The sequence below is a fragment of the Malaclemys terrapin genome, chromosome 8, assembly GCF_027887155.1.
Source record: "Malaclemys terrapin pileata isolate rMalTer1 chromosome 8, rMalTer1.hap1, whole genome shotgun sequence".
NCBI classification, from domain to species: Eukaryota; Metazoa; Chordata; order Testudines; family Emydidae; genus Malaclemys; species Malaclemys terrapin.
The window spans coordinates 86,012,785-86,030,284 of NC_071512.1; the positions used below are offsets into that span (position 1 = coordinate 86,012,785).

General features: G+C 45.1%; 1 protein-coding gene across 1 annotated transcript in view; it reads right to left on the reverse strand.

The window, feature by feature from the left end:
- The window catches only part of AK5 (adenylate kinase 5), a 164,723-nt gene extending 159,111 nt beyond the window's left edge, over nucleotides 1-5,612 (reverse strand). Inside the window, exons 1-3 of the mRNA XM_054037166.1 lie at nucleotides 5,272-5,612; nucleotides 2,441-2,627; nucleotides 877-1,044 (exon numbers count right to left, since the gene is read on the reverse strand). Coding sequence (XP_053893141.1) covers nucleotides 877-1,044; nucleotides 2,441-2,627; nucleotides 5,272-5,331 — 415 coding nt within the window. The 5' untranslated portion in view covers nucleotides 5,332-5,612. The remainder of the gene's footprint in view (nucleotides 1-876; nucleotides 1,045-2,440; nucleotides 2,628-5,271) is intronic.
- Between the last annotated feature and the right edge of the window lie 11,888 nt (nucleotides 5,613-17,500).

Here is a 17,500-nt window from a genome sequence, read left to right on the forward strand (position 1 = left end):
TCTCATGGAGATTACATTTTGTTCCCTTTAATATAAGTCCTTTTAGATTCAGAATCTGATTCTTGACTGCTTTGCACCTTGTGTAGTCATTTACACATATGCGAAGTAAGTGCAAAATGGGCACAAAACACTACCACCAGTGTAAGTGAGAGGAGAAGTCTGATTTGGCAGCAATTTACACTCATTTTGCACAGGTATAAATGATTAGATATGGTGCAAAGCATTGGAGAATCAGGCCCTGATATGGCATTTGAAAATCAGGCCCTCTTGGCATTTGGAAATATAACACCCAGACAACAAAAAAACTAATCCAGACAAGTGAAATGCAAATGCTTCATGTCCACTGGACAAACTATTGACCTGGATTTAAATTATAGGTATACTGAGTGATTAGCATATCTTACCTGAGGTTGAAAATTATTAGTTTGCTTGCAAATGCCACTAAGCAACAAGCAATGATGAATTTTATGAAAAGTGTGTAATTAAGTAGTTCATTCTTACTGATGACACAACTGGCTGAGTGTAGCTAGAGATGAATTTATCAAAGTAGTGGGCTGAAGAGGCACGCTTTCACTCAGGCAGGATATGCTGGTTATTTAATGCATCGAGGAGTTTTAAGCGCAGGTCACATGAGACCAGGGATCTAGTTTATCTAATTTTACAGGTGTTTCCTTTTCTGTGGACAACTATACTTTCTTATCTGGCAACCAAACCTGAGACGTAGTTTGCACTTGCACCATATTCTTTCCCTAACCTAAGTGGAAAGTTTAAGTTTAAACACTGTAGGCATCTGATTTATTTACATTATAAATATCAATGAAGAGAGAATAATAATACGGGTTTGTCAAACAACTGACCCTCACTTTGCCTTCATACCTAAGACAAGGATGATTTTTGGTCGAGGTCTTGTAGGATCAAATACATCATACTCCTCAATTAGCTCAGCAGTTTCAGAAAGATCCGTGTCACTTTCTATGGAGAACTGGTGGATTGGAGGGAGTCGGTCATATCGTCGATAAGGAAAGTTAGGATTGTCAGGCATCACTGCAAAACAATAAAATAAATGGGAAATAGTGGAAATAAATAGCAAAGTCAACATTACTTGCATTTTTTTATTAAATGAGGTTGACAGAAAGAAGACTAGTGTTGCTATATTAAGAAATATAGTGGTAACAAAATTTCTTCAATATCTCAAATGCTATTTTACTTACTAGAAGTATTGGGTATTGAGTCTCTCCACTCAACTGGTTTATTCAATTTTTAAAAACTAGTTTTTAGTTTATAAGATATCTTTAGTGTCTTTTGAAATGTACAAGCTTGCATTTATGGTAAAGTACTTTTATTCTTCAATGAAAATCTGCCCTCGCAGACAGCAGGAAGGCACAAGCGTCTGAGCAGATGACCCTCCTCATCTCCTGTAGATCCCCTGAGATCTATGATTTTGTGAGTGGAAACTCTTTTTATGTTGCATACAGATACTGGATAGGAGGAATAACTATGGCAACTTGAAAAGGAACTAATTACTGATCATTAATGTTACTAATATATGAATGGCATGTATTGATATGACAGATTTAGATGTACTGAATCTCTACGTTATAGTTAGTAAATTAATGTACAGCTCTAATAACTGCTTAGAACATACAGGGACAAAATTTCAGTTGGTGTAAAGCAGTGTAGATCCACTGAAGGCAATGAGTGTGTGGCTCAAGAGGACCAGTTAAAGACCTGGCCCAAATACTGTAAAGATCTGAGGTTGAACTATGTCTATATGTAGATGTGTTACTCTCCCACAGTGCAGCGTATCCACACAACAAACACTCATCGTTTAGCTGCAGGATTATGGTGGCCAATTATGGCACGGTCAAGAGTGCTAGCAGCCAAGGAAAGAACATGTGTGTGCATCAGCAGAGCTGCATTTCCTATGTGTCAAGCACCAGGATGCACCTTTTCAAATGTGTTGGCAAGGGTTGCATCTCCGAGCACTTCCCCATACACCAGTTGAGGCATAATGCTTCCAGGAACCATGGCTTTGACAACACACTTCTTCCCCCTCTGCATCAAACTACTTCATCATAGGAGGCATAATTTTGATCAGTTTTCCCCCTACATAACAACCATTATGAGAAAACAAAACAACCCACCCACTATTACAAACCAAAAAATAACAAACAACTACTCTTGAAAGTAGTTTTTAAAATAATTACATAAATTACCATTTCAGGTTTAACTGGTCATTAATTGCTTGCACATGTGTTTAAAATATTTTGGCGTATATATGTCTGTAGCTCTACAACTTTCCCCCCAAAGAAGTGTAACATCTAATTTGTCATAGCAGTACGAGATAACTTGTGTAAATATACATTTTTAAAATAGTGGATCTGAAACTGCCTAATATTACACTGATACACAAAATATTCAGCTCTATGATTTACATTACCATTCCTGAAAAAGGATCTTCTTGATTGTCCTCCATTGAGTGGGGGTAATGTCCTCTTTTCTTGACTAACAAACGTGTCCCATTTCACTTTTTCTGACCCTCCCAGTTCCTTCACTTTTTGTAAACATCCTTCCAAATATTCTATTGGGTCATCAGGTTTGTAACACACTAATCCATTCAACAGACTCTGAAACATAACATCCAAAAATAAGTTATAGTTCCAAGGTTATGAAAATAAACACTGGCTTGTATTTTGAATTTAATTTTGTTGCACCCATTTCTGCATTCCCTGCACCCCCAAAACCTCCAGTTCAAGTCAATGTTTGGGATATACAAGGAATGTAGGATTTGTGCCTACTGAGGGCACTAATATGACTTAGAACATAAGGCTCCTTGGTATGTCTTTATTTATCTGTTTACAAATGGAATGAAAGCAGAAAATAGTAACAAGTTTTCTTTAATCTTTCTTAGAACTACATCTTTGACTGGCAAATATATATAATGTTTCTTGTATTAGCTAGATAAGCCCCAAAGCTTATGTTTTCTAGTTTACTTGTTCAATAAAAATGTATAATTTTCTGAAAAAACAATATGATGACAAGCGTTTTGCTCATATTAATGTTTGAGAGATAACATTATAATAAAAACTAGATAGATCTTAAAAGCCCTGACAGGTGCTCAAACATCATGTTGATGGATGTGGTATAAGAAGCTGAACTGACCACCGCTATAGTCATTTAGAAAATGTCCATTGTGTAGTATTAATTGTAGTATGCACTAATTGGTGCAGGATAAATGTGTATGTAGGGTAGGGTGAGATGTTATAACCACCTCTGGAGCAGACAGGATTGTTGTTTATTAGTAAAAGGATAGGTTTTGTTAGTGAAAGATGGACCATTAGTTCCAATATGGCAATTCCTACTCTTAGCTTTTAACATATGCTTTAGGATGTAGTCCTTTCCATTGTATTGTTCAGCTTTCCCTGATTAATGTGCATAAAATTGGGTGCTATAGTTGAAATTAGTATAATACATGAAATGCCTTACATTAATGTTTCAATATTTCTCCAAGTGTTATTTTAATAGCTACAGTTTATATAGTTTTCAATGTTGCTTTTATATGCATTTGCATTTATAATATCGTAAATAATTTGTATGCATGACTTACACCTTTTGTAGAATCAAATAACTGAGCATTGCAACTATGTCCCTATTTCTGTGGAAGAATGCATACCTTTGTGGTACCAGAGCCTTTTATTTGCTAACACAAGCCTTGCATCTCTCTAGGTGCACAATTGCCTGTATCCATAATTAAACCATTTATTTTGTAAACTTATGAATAAAACATAAACATAGCCTTTGCCCTATATATATATATATGTCTTTTCAATCATTCATAGGGAAAGTCTTGTTTCAAATAGCCTAAAAATAATATTTTCATACAGATCAGACAGGAGATGGTTTACTCGGCGGAAAAATCCACATTGTACTAGAAAAAGCAAATTACTCTTCATTGATAGATATACCAGGTAGCTTACACTAAACTTCAACAATTTTATGTTTAAAAAACTCTCATTACATAGTCTGGGTTATCGATCAGTCAATGAACTGAGCTCTTGAAAAATGGATGATCATTTATCCCTGAGTTCCTAGACAATCATTTCATTTTTCTATAGAAACTCATTGGGCATATGGGTTTTATCTAAGTGTTTTTTTTTTAACCTGATTTTTAAAAAAGGGTTTGGTCACACACGACGTTTTCTACTGTTGGCTGAAGGACAAAATGATCACGGAAGAGATAATAATAGCATGCACATTACGCCTTCCATCCAAGGCTGACAAAGCGCCCTGGAGTTACGTGGAATATGTGACTGACACACTCCTGTTCCCTAGCTCCCGATGGCTCCGCGTTCCCAGCCCACCCAGGGACGGCTGCTGGCCAGGCTGGGACCCGAGCCCTGAGCGGAAGGGCTGGGGGATGTTTCTGTGCTGCATGAGGCAAACCCAGCCCGGTCCGAGGAGCCAGAAAGCCCGTGTTTGCAGCGGGGTCACCTGCCGGGCGGCCCCGGGGCCGGCGCTGACACTCCCCACCCGGCCCTTCTCCAGCTGAGGAACAGGGTCGGGCGGCGTGAAGTTGGCTGCAGAAGCGCAGCCCAGATGCCTTCCCGGGTCCTCGGGCTATCCGAGCGGGCTCCGTCCCCGCCAGTCTCTCCTGGCTCTGGGATGCGGAGCGGGCTCCAGCCTTCTCCTCCCGGCTCCCGCCCAGCCTAGGACCCCGCCGGCCCTGCCCCCACTCCGGGCACCCCTTGGCTCCCTCTCTCCTCATCCCCCCCCCACTCCGGGGGCCCCTTAGCCCCCTCTCTCCTTCCCATCCTGCCCCCACTCCAGGCACCCCTTGGCCCCCTCCCTCCTGCCCATCCTGCCCCCATTCCGGGTCCCTCTTGGCCCTCCTCTCTCCTGCTCATTTCCCCCCCTTCTGGGCACCCCTTGGCCCCCTCCCTCCTGCCCCCCCGTCTCCTGCCCATTCCCCTTCACTCCGCAACCCCCTCTCTCCCCTGCCCACCTCCACTCCAGGTCCCCCTCTCTCCTGCCCCCCGCCCCGGGCCCCCCCTCTCCGGCCCCCGCACTTGGCTGGCTCAGTCCCCCCTTCCCGCGCTGGGGTCCGGCCTAAGGCACAGGGAGGGAGCTGGCGGGGCCGGGGGTCAGACGGGTTCTCGGCGCCCCGGGATGGATCCGGCGGAGTCAGGCGGGTTCTCCTCGGGGAAGCGGCCCCCGGAATCTGTCCCCTGCCCGGGCTTGCTCCGCGGGGCGGTCACTGGGCTCCGCCCTTACCTCGAAGAGCTGCGGGATCTCCCTCCGGGCCAGGTACTCCTTGGCATCGCAGGTGTTCATGCCGCCGGCTGCCGGGGAGCGGGGCGACGGCTCCACGGCTGCTGCTCCTCCCCCGGCCCCGGGGCGCCTCCTCTCTCCCGTGTCCACGGCAGGAGCCGAGGGCTGCAGCGCGGCGCCGGCTCAGGCCACTGGCTGAGCGCTCCGCAGGGCAGAGATGAGCGAGAGGAGGCAGCGCCAGCCCCTTCCCCAGCTCCCCTGAGCACCGCTGCGGCCGCCCGGCTGTGTGCCGCGCTCCACAGCTCAGGCTGGCGGGGTGAGTGGGTGGCTGAGCAGCGCACACCCCCTCCTGCGGGCTGCATAGCGCGCACGGCACGGCCCCTTTCAGGGCTTCCGGGCACCGCTAGGCAGCCAAATGCGGCCACTTTACCGCTGGGTTAACCTGAACGTGCCAGAGGAGATCCCCGCCTAGCCCCAGTTCCCCTCCCCGCTGCACCGATCTGCCAGGGCACGTAGGCTGCAGGCGGGGAGGAGGGGCACAGGGTCCGCTGGATCGAAAGCGATTCCAGCAGACCACAGTCGTCAGGAAAGTTTCATAGGCTGCAATGCAGCCAGTGCAGATTGCAAGCCAAGTCCAGGACACACAGCATGGGCACCAGCTGAGCTTCCGACCCCTGGCCGTAGTACTCAGTGCAGTTAATGACACACGTGTGTAGCTGGGACACTGCTGTTACTGGGGGCCTCCGGTGGCAACCCCGAATGGGAAATCATCGCTTAGTTATGGCCGTCATCAGAAAATATATCTGAGCCATCTGCGTGTGAGTGGACGGATGAGGATGGAGGAAGGGATGTGAGTGTGCCTGTGTGTGTCTGTGGCTGAGCCGGCGTATGAATACGTGCCTGTGGTACTGAAGAGATAGGAAGAGGGAGGTACCTGTAGACATGGTGGTGAAGTCCATGTGCACTTACCAGTGAGTAACTACCTCAGTTCCAGTGAGATCTCCCAGCGCTTCCCCTCCTTTATGTCATCGATGATCCCAGTCAAGCCCTTGGGACTCTTTAGGATAAGATTTCCAGATTGGGTGAGTGCCAAGGTGAGGAAGGGTTATGTTCACGTGCAATCTTTGCTATTGGGTCAAGGCAGCCTAGATACACTTCTTAGGACTATCAAATGCTGCAGGTCACTGGTTCCTTTTCATGCATCCGACCAAGTGGGCATTCACCCACTAAAGCTTATGCTCCAATACATCTGTTAGTCTTAAAGGTGCCACAGGACTCTCTGTTGCTTTTCAAGGACTGTGACTTACCATATCAGAAAGCGCTAAATGTCTTGTCCTGCACTAATCATATCTAGTCATGAAGTTAGAGAATTAATTTAGCAACTGATACAGGATCCTTTGCCAGGCCTTGATGCAAGGTGTTCAATCTGAAAAGCTTAATTTTCCTTACAATATCACATTCAAAATGGGGACAGGTGTTAAAGCCTGCTTCCAAGACACCTTGCAGAGTGGATATATCTTGGTCCCATCTCCCTGGTAAAAAACATCCTCACCTTATGTGGTATTGGGGTGTTTCCAAAGGAAATCTCTAGCTACCATATTCCCACCATGACGTTGTGTAAGAGAATTTGGAAATACAGTGCTACTGTGTAGGGAAAACCAACATGTCACCTCTTGTGGTTTCCAGAGGCGGTGTTGACAAATATGCTGCTTCCACTTTTAACATGATGCATTTGAATGCAATGGGCATCTGGAACTGTATGGGGGAAGTTGGAAAAAAGCTTTGTTTACTCATTCCTAGAACAGTTGACACCTTTATGTATATTGGAGGGATTGAGATGTGTGTCATCAGACACTTCATCCTTAAATACTGAGTGTGATGAGGTGTTCATCCCATCATAGCTTAAAAGGAGTTAATGAGGCTGAGAAAGGGTCAACTAAATGAATAGGCCAGAGCTGAGGGGAATTAGATGGACTAAGAAGAACAGGAGTACTTGTGGCACCTTAGAGACTAACAAATTTATTAGAGCATAAGCTTTCGTGGACTACAGCCCACTTCTTCGGATGCATATATAGTCCACGAAAGCTTATGCTCTAATAAATTTGTTAGTCTCTAAGGTGCCACAAGTACTCCTGTTCTTCTTTTTGTGGATACAGACTAACACGGCTGCTACTCTGAAACCTGTCATTATAGATGGACTAAGTAAACCCCAAATGATGATGGAGCCCGGCTGAGAAGGAGCAGGCAGGGCTAGTATAAAGCTAGGAAGCGGGCAGCAGAACAGGGCTAGAGTGAGGGAGCTTGCTGCTATTCTCTGGATGTTAGAGAGGGAGGGTGCCCTGAAAAAGTAGAAATCTCAGGGATCTGGGCCTGAAGGAAGAGTTTATCTAGAAGAATGGTGGAGCAGAAGCCTGGGAGAGGCAGAATAGGAAAAGGTTCAGGGAAATGACAGCAAGGTGGGATGTTGCAGATCTTGGGCCTGGTCCCCACTAAGTCCCCACTTCGGACTAAGGTACGCAAATTCAGCTACGTTAATAACGTAGCTGAATTCGAAGTACCTTAGTCCGAACTTACCGTGGGTCCAGATGCGGCACAGAGGCTTCCCCGTCGATGCCACGTACTCCTCTCGCCGAGCTGGAGTACCGGCGTCGACGGAGAGCACTTCCGGGATTGATCCCAGAACATCGATTACCTGCCGCCGGACCCTCCGATAAGTGAAGACTTATGCTGATTTGAAGGTCCCTGAGCTGGAACCAGGATTAGAGGTTGGGCCTGGGTTCCCACCCCAGCCACTGGGGAAGCGGTACAGACTGGACAGTGGAGCAGAAGACTGCCTGGGACAGTTGTCCCATGAGATGTTGCTAGAGGTTACTAAATCTACAGTTATTCACTTGGAATAACAAACTGTAACAGGTTAAGAAACACCAAAACGTAACCCAGAAAGAAACATTGATGTAGCTACTGTACTTGCATTGGTGCATTGCTGCTCTAGTGCAAAGTGGGGTTTACACTGGCATGCTTTACTCAGGTAATTTACTGAATTAAATCTATTCAAATATTTCTAAGGTAGAGGGACTTAATTCTTATTAGATCTGGTGAATATTTTTATGAAATCTTTTACAATTAAAAGTGGTCTTTTCTCAATAATTAATCTTTATGAGAAAAATTGTTGAGATGATTGAAAATTTCAATTTTTTTCTTGAAATAATCTCACATTATGATCAAAGTCACTTGAATTTTTTCATTTACTAAAACCTTGGGTTTCAAGAAAAGGAAAATTACAATAATGACTTCAAAAACAAAATAAATACAATTTGTGATCATTTCAGTTAAAAATATTGACATTTTTCTTGAAAAATGGGTCCATTTTGAATTCCCTTCCCCCCCCCCCCACTCAGCTTCAATGTTTTGAAATTCTTTGTGGAATCATTTTTCTGTTTGTTTGACCTGCATCAGAGAGAGAAATTCTACCTGCTCCAGCGTCTACTGACCTGGTTCAGTAATATTTTTTTATTGGCCATGGATGTCTTACATGCAGGCATATTTCTCTCACATGGAGAAATACTCATTACTCACAATAACAGTTGCAGCCAAACTGGTCCTAAACATTGTTTAAATACATGGAAAATTTGTGTTTAGCACCATTTCAGAAGCACTAGTTAAATCCCAGAGGTGTAAACATAACTTGGCACCCCAGAAGCCATTTGTTTTTGTTTACTTACAAAAGCTTGAAAAATTAAAGTTTGTAGCTTACCACTCTTCTTTGAAAAAGGTAAAAATGGGCAACTTCCTTTGTTCTAAAAAGCTGAAATACAGAATAAAATAGGTTGTTATTGGAATAATTTCATCAGTATTGTTAAGTCTGTTTAAGAACCCTTTAGATGTCATATAGTTCACTATTATAGACAATGGCTAATGCACAATGGAGCCAATGGACAAGAGATAAGAAAGAATCTTTGCGCTGTAGGAAGCAGCAGTCAGGGTTTTGTAAATAACTTAAGCTATGCTGATTGATTTCATTTTGTTAACTAATGTGTGATGACTTCCAGCACAGAAGGCATGGTTTTAGTAAGTGTGAGACACTAGAAAGACAAAGTGTCATGTACTTCTGTACCAGATAGGGATTGGCTACTTGCTTATACACACCAGATGTGTTCATCACAAGGTCCTTCCATGCTCTGCCAGGTACGGCTGAGGTTAATTTAAATACAGTAGAACCTCAGAGTTATGAACCCCTTGGGAATGGAGGTTATTCATAACTCTGAACAAAATGTTATGGTTGTTCTTCCAAAAGTTTACAACTGAACATTGACTTAATATAGCTTATTACAGAAGAAAAATGGTGTTTTCCCTTCATTTTTTGGTAATTTACATTTAACACAGTACTATACTGTTTCCTTTTTTTTTTTTTTTAAGTCTCTGCTGCTGCCTGATTGCATACTTCTGGTTCCAAATGAGATGTGTGGTTGATTGGTCAGTTTGTTACTCTGGTGTTCATAACTGAAGGTCTACTGTAAGGTATTTTACAGACACTGTCACCTAGTGGCTGAGCAGTATAATACAGTTTAGCATTCCATTACATCTCTCCATTTAAGTTCTACATTCCTACCATTTACAATATTTACACTATCACACTCTCTTTGAAGTTCAGTACATATCTGTCTGTTAAGTGTCTCTGACCTGTATTGTTTTTTTTTATTATTATTATACAACCTGAACGCAAAGCAATTTGCTAATCTGGCTTTTCATTAGTTGCAACAAATGGCTGGCTCGTCTGGAATCCTTGAGTCGTCATTGTCGTTTGTTCTGCATCTCCCATCTGTAGAGTTTGCTCTGTTGATGGTTCTTTCTGAGGAAAAAACTGTAGATGTGGACAGTTTCTGTTGAACTCTCCACTGTCTGTCTTGATCACATATGATCTAGAACCAGTTTCCATTGTGGAGGGCCAGTCTGTTGTGGTCCATACCTCTTGCTGCCATTCTGGCATCACCTGACCCTCACCCTTCACTTTCTTCTGGGAGAGTCATAGTCCTCTCCCAGAAGAAAGTGGACTGCTCTCTCCAGGTGAGGGAGGAGCAGCTGCTCTTAGTATCTAGGGGTCTTGTTCATGAATGATGGTAAGCGGGAGCATGAGATTGACTGGTGAAGTGGCGGCAGTTATACGGGTGTTGTACTAATCCATGGTGGTGAACTGGGAGCTGAGTTCTCGGACAAAGCCCTTGATTTATAGGTTGATCAATGTCCCCATCCTCACCTATGAACTTTGGGTAATGACCAAAAGGACGAGATCATGGTTACAAGTGAAGTAAATGAGATTTCTCCACAGTGTGGCTGGGCTTACTCTCTGAGACAATGTGAGGAGCTCTGTTATTCAGGAGAGCCTCAGAGTAGAGCCGCTACTCCTCCGGATTGAGAGGAGCCAGCTGATGTTCAGGCACCTGATAAGGTTGCCTCCTGGAAGGACTTCCTTTGGAACTCTACTGGGCATGTCCCATTGGGAAGAGGCCCTAAAGCTGACCCAAGACATGCTAGAGGGATTATATCTCCTGGCTAGCCTGGGAATGCTGGGTAATACCCCAGGAGGAGGTGGAACCTGTTGCAGAGGAAAGGGAGCTCTGGTCCTCCCTACTCTCTCTGCTGCTGCCACGACCCTCACCAGGAAAAGCAACATGAAGGAAAAAGAAGAAAGAAAATGAACAATATATGATCTGGGTGCTGGCGGTGCTCAGACGGAGCTGCTCGGCAGGAACCGGGACCGGCGGTGCCCGGGCTGCTGGGGCTGGCGGTGCTCAGCCAGGGCTGGAGCTGCCGGCCGGCGGTGCTTGGCCGGTGCTGGGCCGGAGCCGCCGGCTGGCGGTGCTCGGCCAGGGCCAGTGCCGGGCCCAAGCCGAGCTGGGCAGGAGACGCCAGGGCCAGAGCCTCTCGGCTGGGGCCGGCCGGCCGCCGGAGGGAGTCGCTCGGCCTGGGGGGCCTGGACTGGGACGCACCTCCTCACGCCCCGCCCCAACTCCAGCCCCAGCCCCAGCTTACCTGCTGCCTCCCTGTTTCAGGCTTCCCACGAACATTTGAGTCGCGGGAAGCAGGGGAGGGGGCGGAGCAGGGGGCGGGGCATTCAGGGGAAGGGGCGGAGTTGGGGCGGGGCCATGGCCCTGTGAAGTGTCCTACTTTTTTTAAATTAAAATATGGTAACCCTAGTCTTCCCATCAGAAATTGTGCTAGACTATATCCAGCAGCTGCTGTTGGTGTTGATCTATAACTCAGAAGAGCAAAGAATGGATCCTCCTGCTGTAGGATTTTCTTGGCTGTCTGTACAGCTCTCTCAGGCTTTTCATTTGCTTATGGTGAGGGCTGGTAGTAATATGAGCAAAATCATATTTCATTCAAAATTACTTAAATTCTGCTGCAGTGAATTGTGGTCCATTGTCCATCACTAGTTGTTCTGGAATATCAAAGTGAGCAAAAGTGCACTTCAGTTTCTCAATAAAATTGCAACGTTAGGTCTTTCAAGTATATTATTTCTATATGCCTGGAAAAATAGTTTGTGATGACCAGATAATGATGTCCTTTGAATTCCTATAAATTTGTAGCTAGTTTCTTCCAAGATCTCTCTGGCAGAGGTGTTTGTTCACTGTATGATCTGACATTTTCTCTTAAGTTGATCACCTTTCAAAAGTCACATAATCAAATTCTCCAAATTCTTCCACATTTCTCACTAGGCCCATTATGGCTGCCACACTGCAGTTAAGAAGGCTGTTGGTCTTGATCCTTTGATCACATGCACTCTGAATGTATAGCTTTTGTCTTTGTAAATTGTTTGGTGAATAGGGGCAGCTCTAGGCACCAGCAAAGCAAGCATGTTCTTGGGGCAGCCCATTTGCAGGGGCGGCTGGGATCCAGCATGGGAGCTGAGAACCAACAGGGGGCCCTGGGAGCTGTAGTTCCTTGGTTAGCTCCCTGCCTATAGAACCAGCCCTGGAGCAGGGAAAGAACTACATTTCCCAGCATTCCCTTGGCCACTACCAACAGGAAAGAGGGGGAGGGAAGCTGAGACCTCATGCTACAGCCTGCTTTGAATGGAGAGCTGCACTGTGAGTAGGGATACCATATTTTAACATTCAAAAAATAGGACACTCCACGGGGAGGGAGGGTAGCCCCACCCTGCCACCATCCACTCCCTCCGACTGCCCCGCACAGAAACCCCAACCCATTCAACCTCCCTGCTCCCTGTCCCCTTATCACCCCCTCCCGGGACCCCTGCCCCAACTGCCCCCCAGGACCCCACCCCCTATCTAAGCCTCCCTTCTCCTTGTCCCCAACTGTCCGCTCCTGAGACTCCCCCCCCAAGTTCCCCCCTAGAACCCCACCCCCTACCTGTCCCCTGACAAACTCCTGGGACTCCCATGCCTATCCAACTACTGCCTGTCCCCTGACTGCCCCCCCAAAACCCCTGACCCATCTACCCCCCCCTTCTCCCTGCCCCTGACTGCCCCCCTGAACCTCTGCCCCATCCAACCCCCCCCCTGCTCCCTGTCCCTTGACTGCCCCCCCGGAACCTCCTACCCCTTCTCCAACCTCTCAGCCCCCTTACCGTGCCAATCAGACCAGCGTGTCTGGCTTTGCGCAGTGCCAGACACACTGCTGCATACATGCTGCCGTGCTCCCCTGCGGAGCCACAGTGCCCTCCTCCCTCCCCCCCCCCCCCCCAAGCACCTGCCTTCCAGATTTGAACACCTCAAAATTCAGGAGTGCTCAAGCTCAGTTTGGGCGGCTGTTACTTCATTTCTCCCAAATCAAATATACTGATCCACTGTAACTTGCTGTAGAAAAAGTAGGATACAATTGAGCAAGAAATGCTTCCCAGTGGTTATTAGGACTGGAATTGCTATTTTCAACAGCCATTGCCTTTGTTTGTTTGTTTGTTTGTTTGTTTGTTTGTTTGTTTAAAAGGAAGACAGTGATATTGCATTGGCAAATTCCCCATAGAGCGAAAGAGTGGAACAAAAGAATAATAAAGGCACCTCAACTTTTCCTCATTTATGGAGGACAGTCTTATAATATGCATCCAGATATCCTCCAGTCACACAAGCTGAAAATTGTTTCACTTTACTGCAGTTCTGTTACCATATAGGAACCAATCCTGTCTGTGTTCTGTGCACATCTAAAATTCCTGCTGAATGACCTGCCCTGGAAGCGAGTTACCAGTGACCCAGGGCTGCGGCGGAAGGAGGGTGCAGGTGTGTGGCGGGGGAGAGCCTAGGGCTGGGGCAGCAGGAGGTGTAGGGGGGGCAATAGTGGGAGGGTAGGGAGAAGCTCAGGGCTGGGACGGCAGGGGTGGGGTGGGGGAGTGAGAGCCTAGGGCTGGGGCGGCAGAGGGGTGTGGGTGGTGGGAGAGAGCCCAGGGTTTGGGCGGCAGGGGGGTACGGCGAGGAGCCCAGGGCTGGGACGGGGGGTGGGGGGGGCAGCCAAAATTTTTTTTGCTTGGGGCAGCAAAAAACCTAGAGCCGGCCCTGTTGGTGAAGTGGCCCATGCAATTCATAATAATAAGTCCTTTTTGAGATGACTGTGTCATGTGACATCAGCTCCTGAGTAAATTTTGAAGTTAATAGTCTTGCCACGAATATTCAGTTTAACTCTCCAGACAGTCTCTGTCATCACAAGTGATAGATTCCAGAAACAATGACTCTTGACTGTGTATCACGTGAATCAACTCCCTAACAGTTTTGGTACAGCTGCAGCAAACAGCTGCAAAATGTTCATATTTTATACATATATTACACCATGCACCTCTGGCTGCACATGCATCATCTCTTGGGATATGACTTTTTCCACACATTGTGCATGTAGGCTGGAATTTGTCCCTCTTAGTCTGGGAGTTCTTTCTCCTTGGCTCAGGGGGCTTATGGTCATGACTCTTAGCACTAATACTGCATCTATTAACAGTTTCTAAGCTAGTTTCTTGTTTTTTCAAGTTTGAGTTGGTCTTGGTTTTGCTGTCTCACCAGCTCAAACCACTTCACTATGTGAATAGCTGTGGCTATGGTTAAATCCCTCTTCAATTGTAGCTGCTGTGAAAGGTTTCTATCTGTCAACCCAACAACCAGCCTGTCTGAGATTTTCACGTTTTGCATTCCCAATATCAGTTTTCAGCCAATGCACGCAGAGCTCTTATAAAACATTCCCCTGGTTCTTTAATTCTCTGATGAAAACATGCCCTTTCATAAACTACACTTCTCTGAGGTATAAAGTGGCCATCAAACATAGCCATAACCCTTTCATAGTAATCTTTGTAACTGTCTTCAGTGAAGTCAAAGGCTTTAAAAATAGTCTCTCCCTGCTTCTCCTATAGCATAAATTAAAGAAAATACCTATATATCTACAGTTTCTTTGTGTAGTTTATTTGCAATTCAGAATCTTGCAAAATCTTGCTTCCAGTCTGTCCATTGTGAAGTTCTGCCAAAGGTGAAGTTCTCTGGTGCATTCAGAGCCTGCAACCTTGGTTGGTTGGTTTCTTCTGTTTCTCTTCTTATCCTGCTCCTGACACAATGTCCTACTTCAATACCAGATATGGCTTGGCTAAGGAGCTTGCTTATATACACACTAGATGAGTTCATCATCATTTGAATGCTCTGCCAGTTGTAGCTGAGGTTCCTTTAAATACGTTTTGGCACATAGTGCCAACTGGTGGCTGAATGGTATAATACAGTTTAGCATTCCGTTATGAAACGTGGATGAGGTAATATCTTTTATTGGACCAAGTTCTCTTGGTGAAAGAGACAAGCTTTCAAAGAAGAACTCTCTTGGCTCGAAAACTTGTCTCTTTCACCAACAGAAATTGGTCCAATAAAAGACATTACCTCACCCACCTTGCCTCTCTAATATCCTGGGACCAACAGGGCTACAACACTGCAAACATACGATGCTGTCCTGTGCATCCTCATGGATTGCTTTTAAGTAATAGTAATAGAGACCTTTTACTTAACATACACTTTCAAGCTAGGCACACTGATGAGTCTGACTTATAATTAAGTTTTAGTTTCAAATAATAGCAGCCTCTGCATGAGAACTTTTTGGACTAGCTGACTCCTAATTTAAATGCTCTAGTGTGTTAACGAGATTTAACCAAGAGACTTTTTAATGAAAACTTAACTGCTTCAATATCTAAGTAAGTGTCAGTGATCTCGTTCCTCGTGCTCTCCCTTATTCCTTGAGAAGATTCTTATGTCTGGTCCTGCCAGCACTGAAGATCCTAGCTTCTAGCTAAGGCAGGAATTTCAGCTATCTTGAAAAGGATTAGTGATATGAGACTAATAAAGAGAACCCAATAGCTGTCAAAGATTGCCAAGTAATTTGCTGAGTTGGTTGAAAAATGTGAACTTTTTGGTCAAATTTGGAACTTGCCATTCAATATCAAGAGTGTCTAGAGGCATAGGTGCCGACGTCCCCTCTGTCCTGTGGGTGCTTGATCCCCCCCGCCCCTGCCCTGCCCCTGCACCCCCCTCAACCTACCCCCGTTCTACCCCCTTCCGCCAAGTCCCTGCCCCTGCCCGCCTCTTCTCCGCCTCCTCCCCATAGCGTTCCCTGTTCCTCCCCCTCCCTCCCTGAAAGGAAGTGCGGGGATGCAGCGCGTTGTGGGGGTGAAAGAAGTGAGAGCTTGGCTGCCACCGGTGGGTGCGGAGCACCTCTAATTTTTCCCTGTGGTGCTCCAGCCCTGGAGCACCCATGGAGTCAGTGCCTATGTCTAGAGGGCCTGATTGACTAACAGAGAGAGTAAGGTTACAGCTGCATCAATAATTCTGATCATGATGAGGAAGCCGGCAATCTATTATCAATTCAGTCCTTCAACAAGGACTGTTCACCAAGGCCTTGTCTATGCACAAAAGTTGCACCAATTTAATTAAATTGATGTAACCCCCCCTGTCTGGGCACCCTTTAATTGGTTGAAAATATCAACTTAACTTAAATCAGTAAAGAATAGATACGGCTTACGTATACCTTTCAGAAAAGAGAAAAGAATTATTCTCAGATACCTTAAAGGAAGCTCAGGCAAAAGGAGGATTGAAATCAATTAAATGAATATGTTCTTGATCTACTCTAGGGAATGGTGAATGTAAATTAACTTTGTATTTAGGAAGACAAGCTTCAGCAGTATTAAATAAGCACTGGGTGTTTTAGAAATTCATATCTTTTTAATTTATACAACGAAGATACAGTGAAACTATCATTGTCCCCAAAGAACAATGCATTCCAAATTGCATTTATAACCTTTCATTCTGCACTGCTGGTAACAGTCAAAAAATATGTGGTTTGATTTCTAAGGAAAATCTTTTCACTCACATTCCTTAAATGCTCTATCTTCAATAGGTGTCTTTCTCAAAAACCTAAACAATTTGTGTGCAAAGTCAGAACTGACATTTTTGCTGTTTTGGCTGCCAGCTTCTGGGCATGTCTTGGGGTCAAATTAAAGACTGATTCTGACTTTCCAGGCAAACATCAGTTATCATGCACTTCTAAATTACTATCAGACAATGAAAGAACTGGGGCTGATTTGGTTTTGATAAACAGAATCTAGTTCTATGCTGTACAATTTACCATCCCAGGAAAATTATTGCCCCTTTAGAAATCTGAATTTGGCTCTGAATAGGTGAAATGTAACTAGAAATCAGACTGTTAGATCTGACTGACATGACATCTCTCCCTTGATAACATTTTTACTTTTGGCAAGATCCACATTACTGCAATATATAGAAAAAAAATCGGATGAAACTGCATCTGAAGAACAAGAGGCTGAGGATGCATTTATGTACTGACAGTTATACATGTATATCTTGAAGATAGCACTCTGCCAATTAACAATATCAGAACATCAGAGAGCAAATGGAAGTGGTACAATCCTGCTGATTGGGAGAAAGCACAGGGGTGCACAAAAAGTTCCCTATAAGCAATTAAATGAATTTGAATTCTACAGCATTGTGAAATTCTAACTGAGGGCCAGATTCTATAACAGGAAGAGGAGGGTGTGAGGAGTCCCTTTTGTGGTACTCTACAGAAAAGGTGGAAGAACCATTTGGGCATGCATGCCCGCAACCCTCTGAAAGTCCCAGGGGATCTTTACTTATGGCTTGAGCTTCAGCTACACACCCCAAGCCCACCCGAGACTGTCAAGAGCAGAATTTTGCTCTCAAAAAGGTAATTCAAACACTGATTCATCACTAACCCTGGGAACTTATCTTTA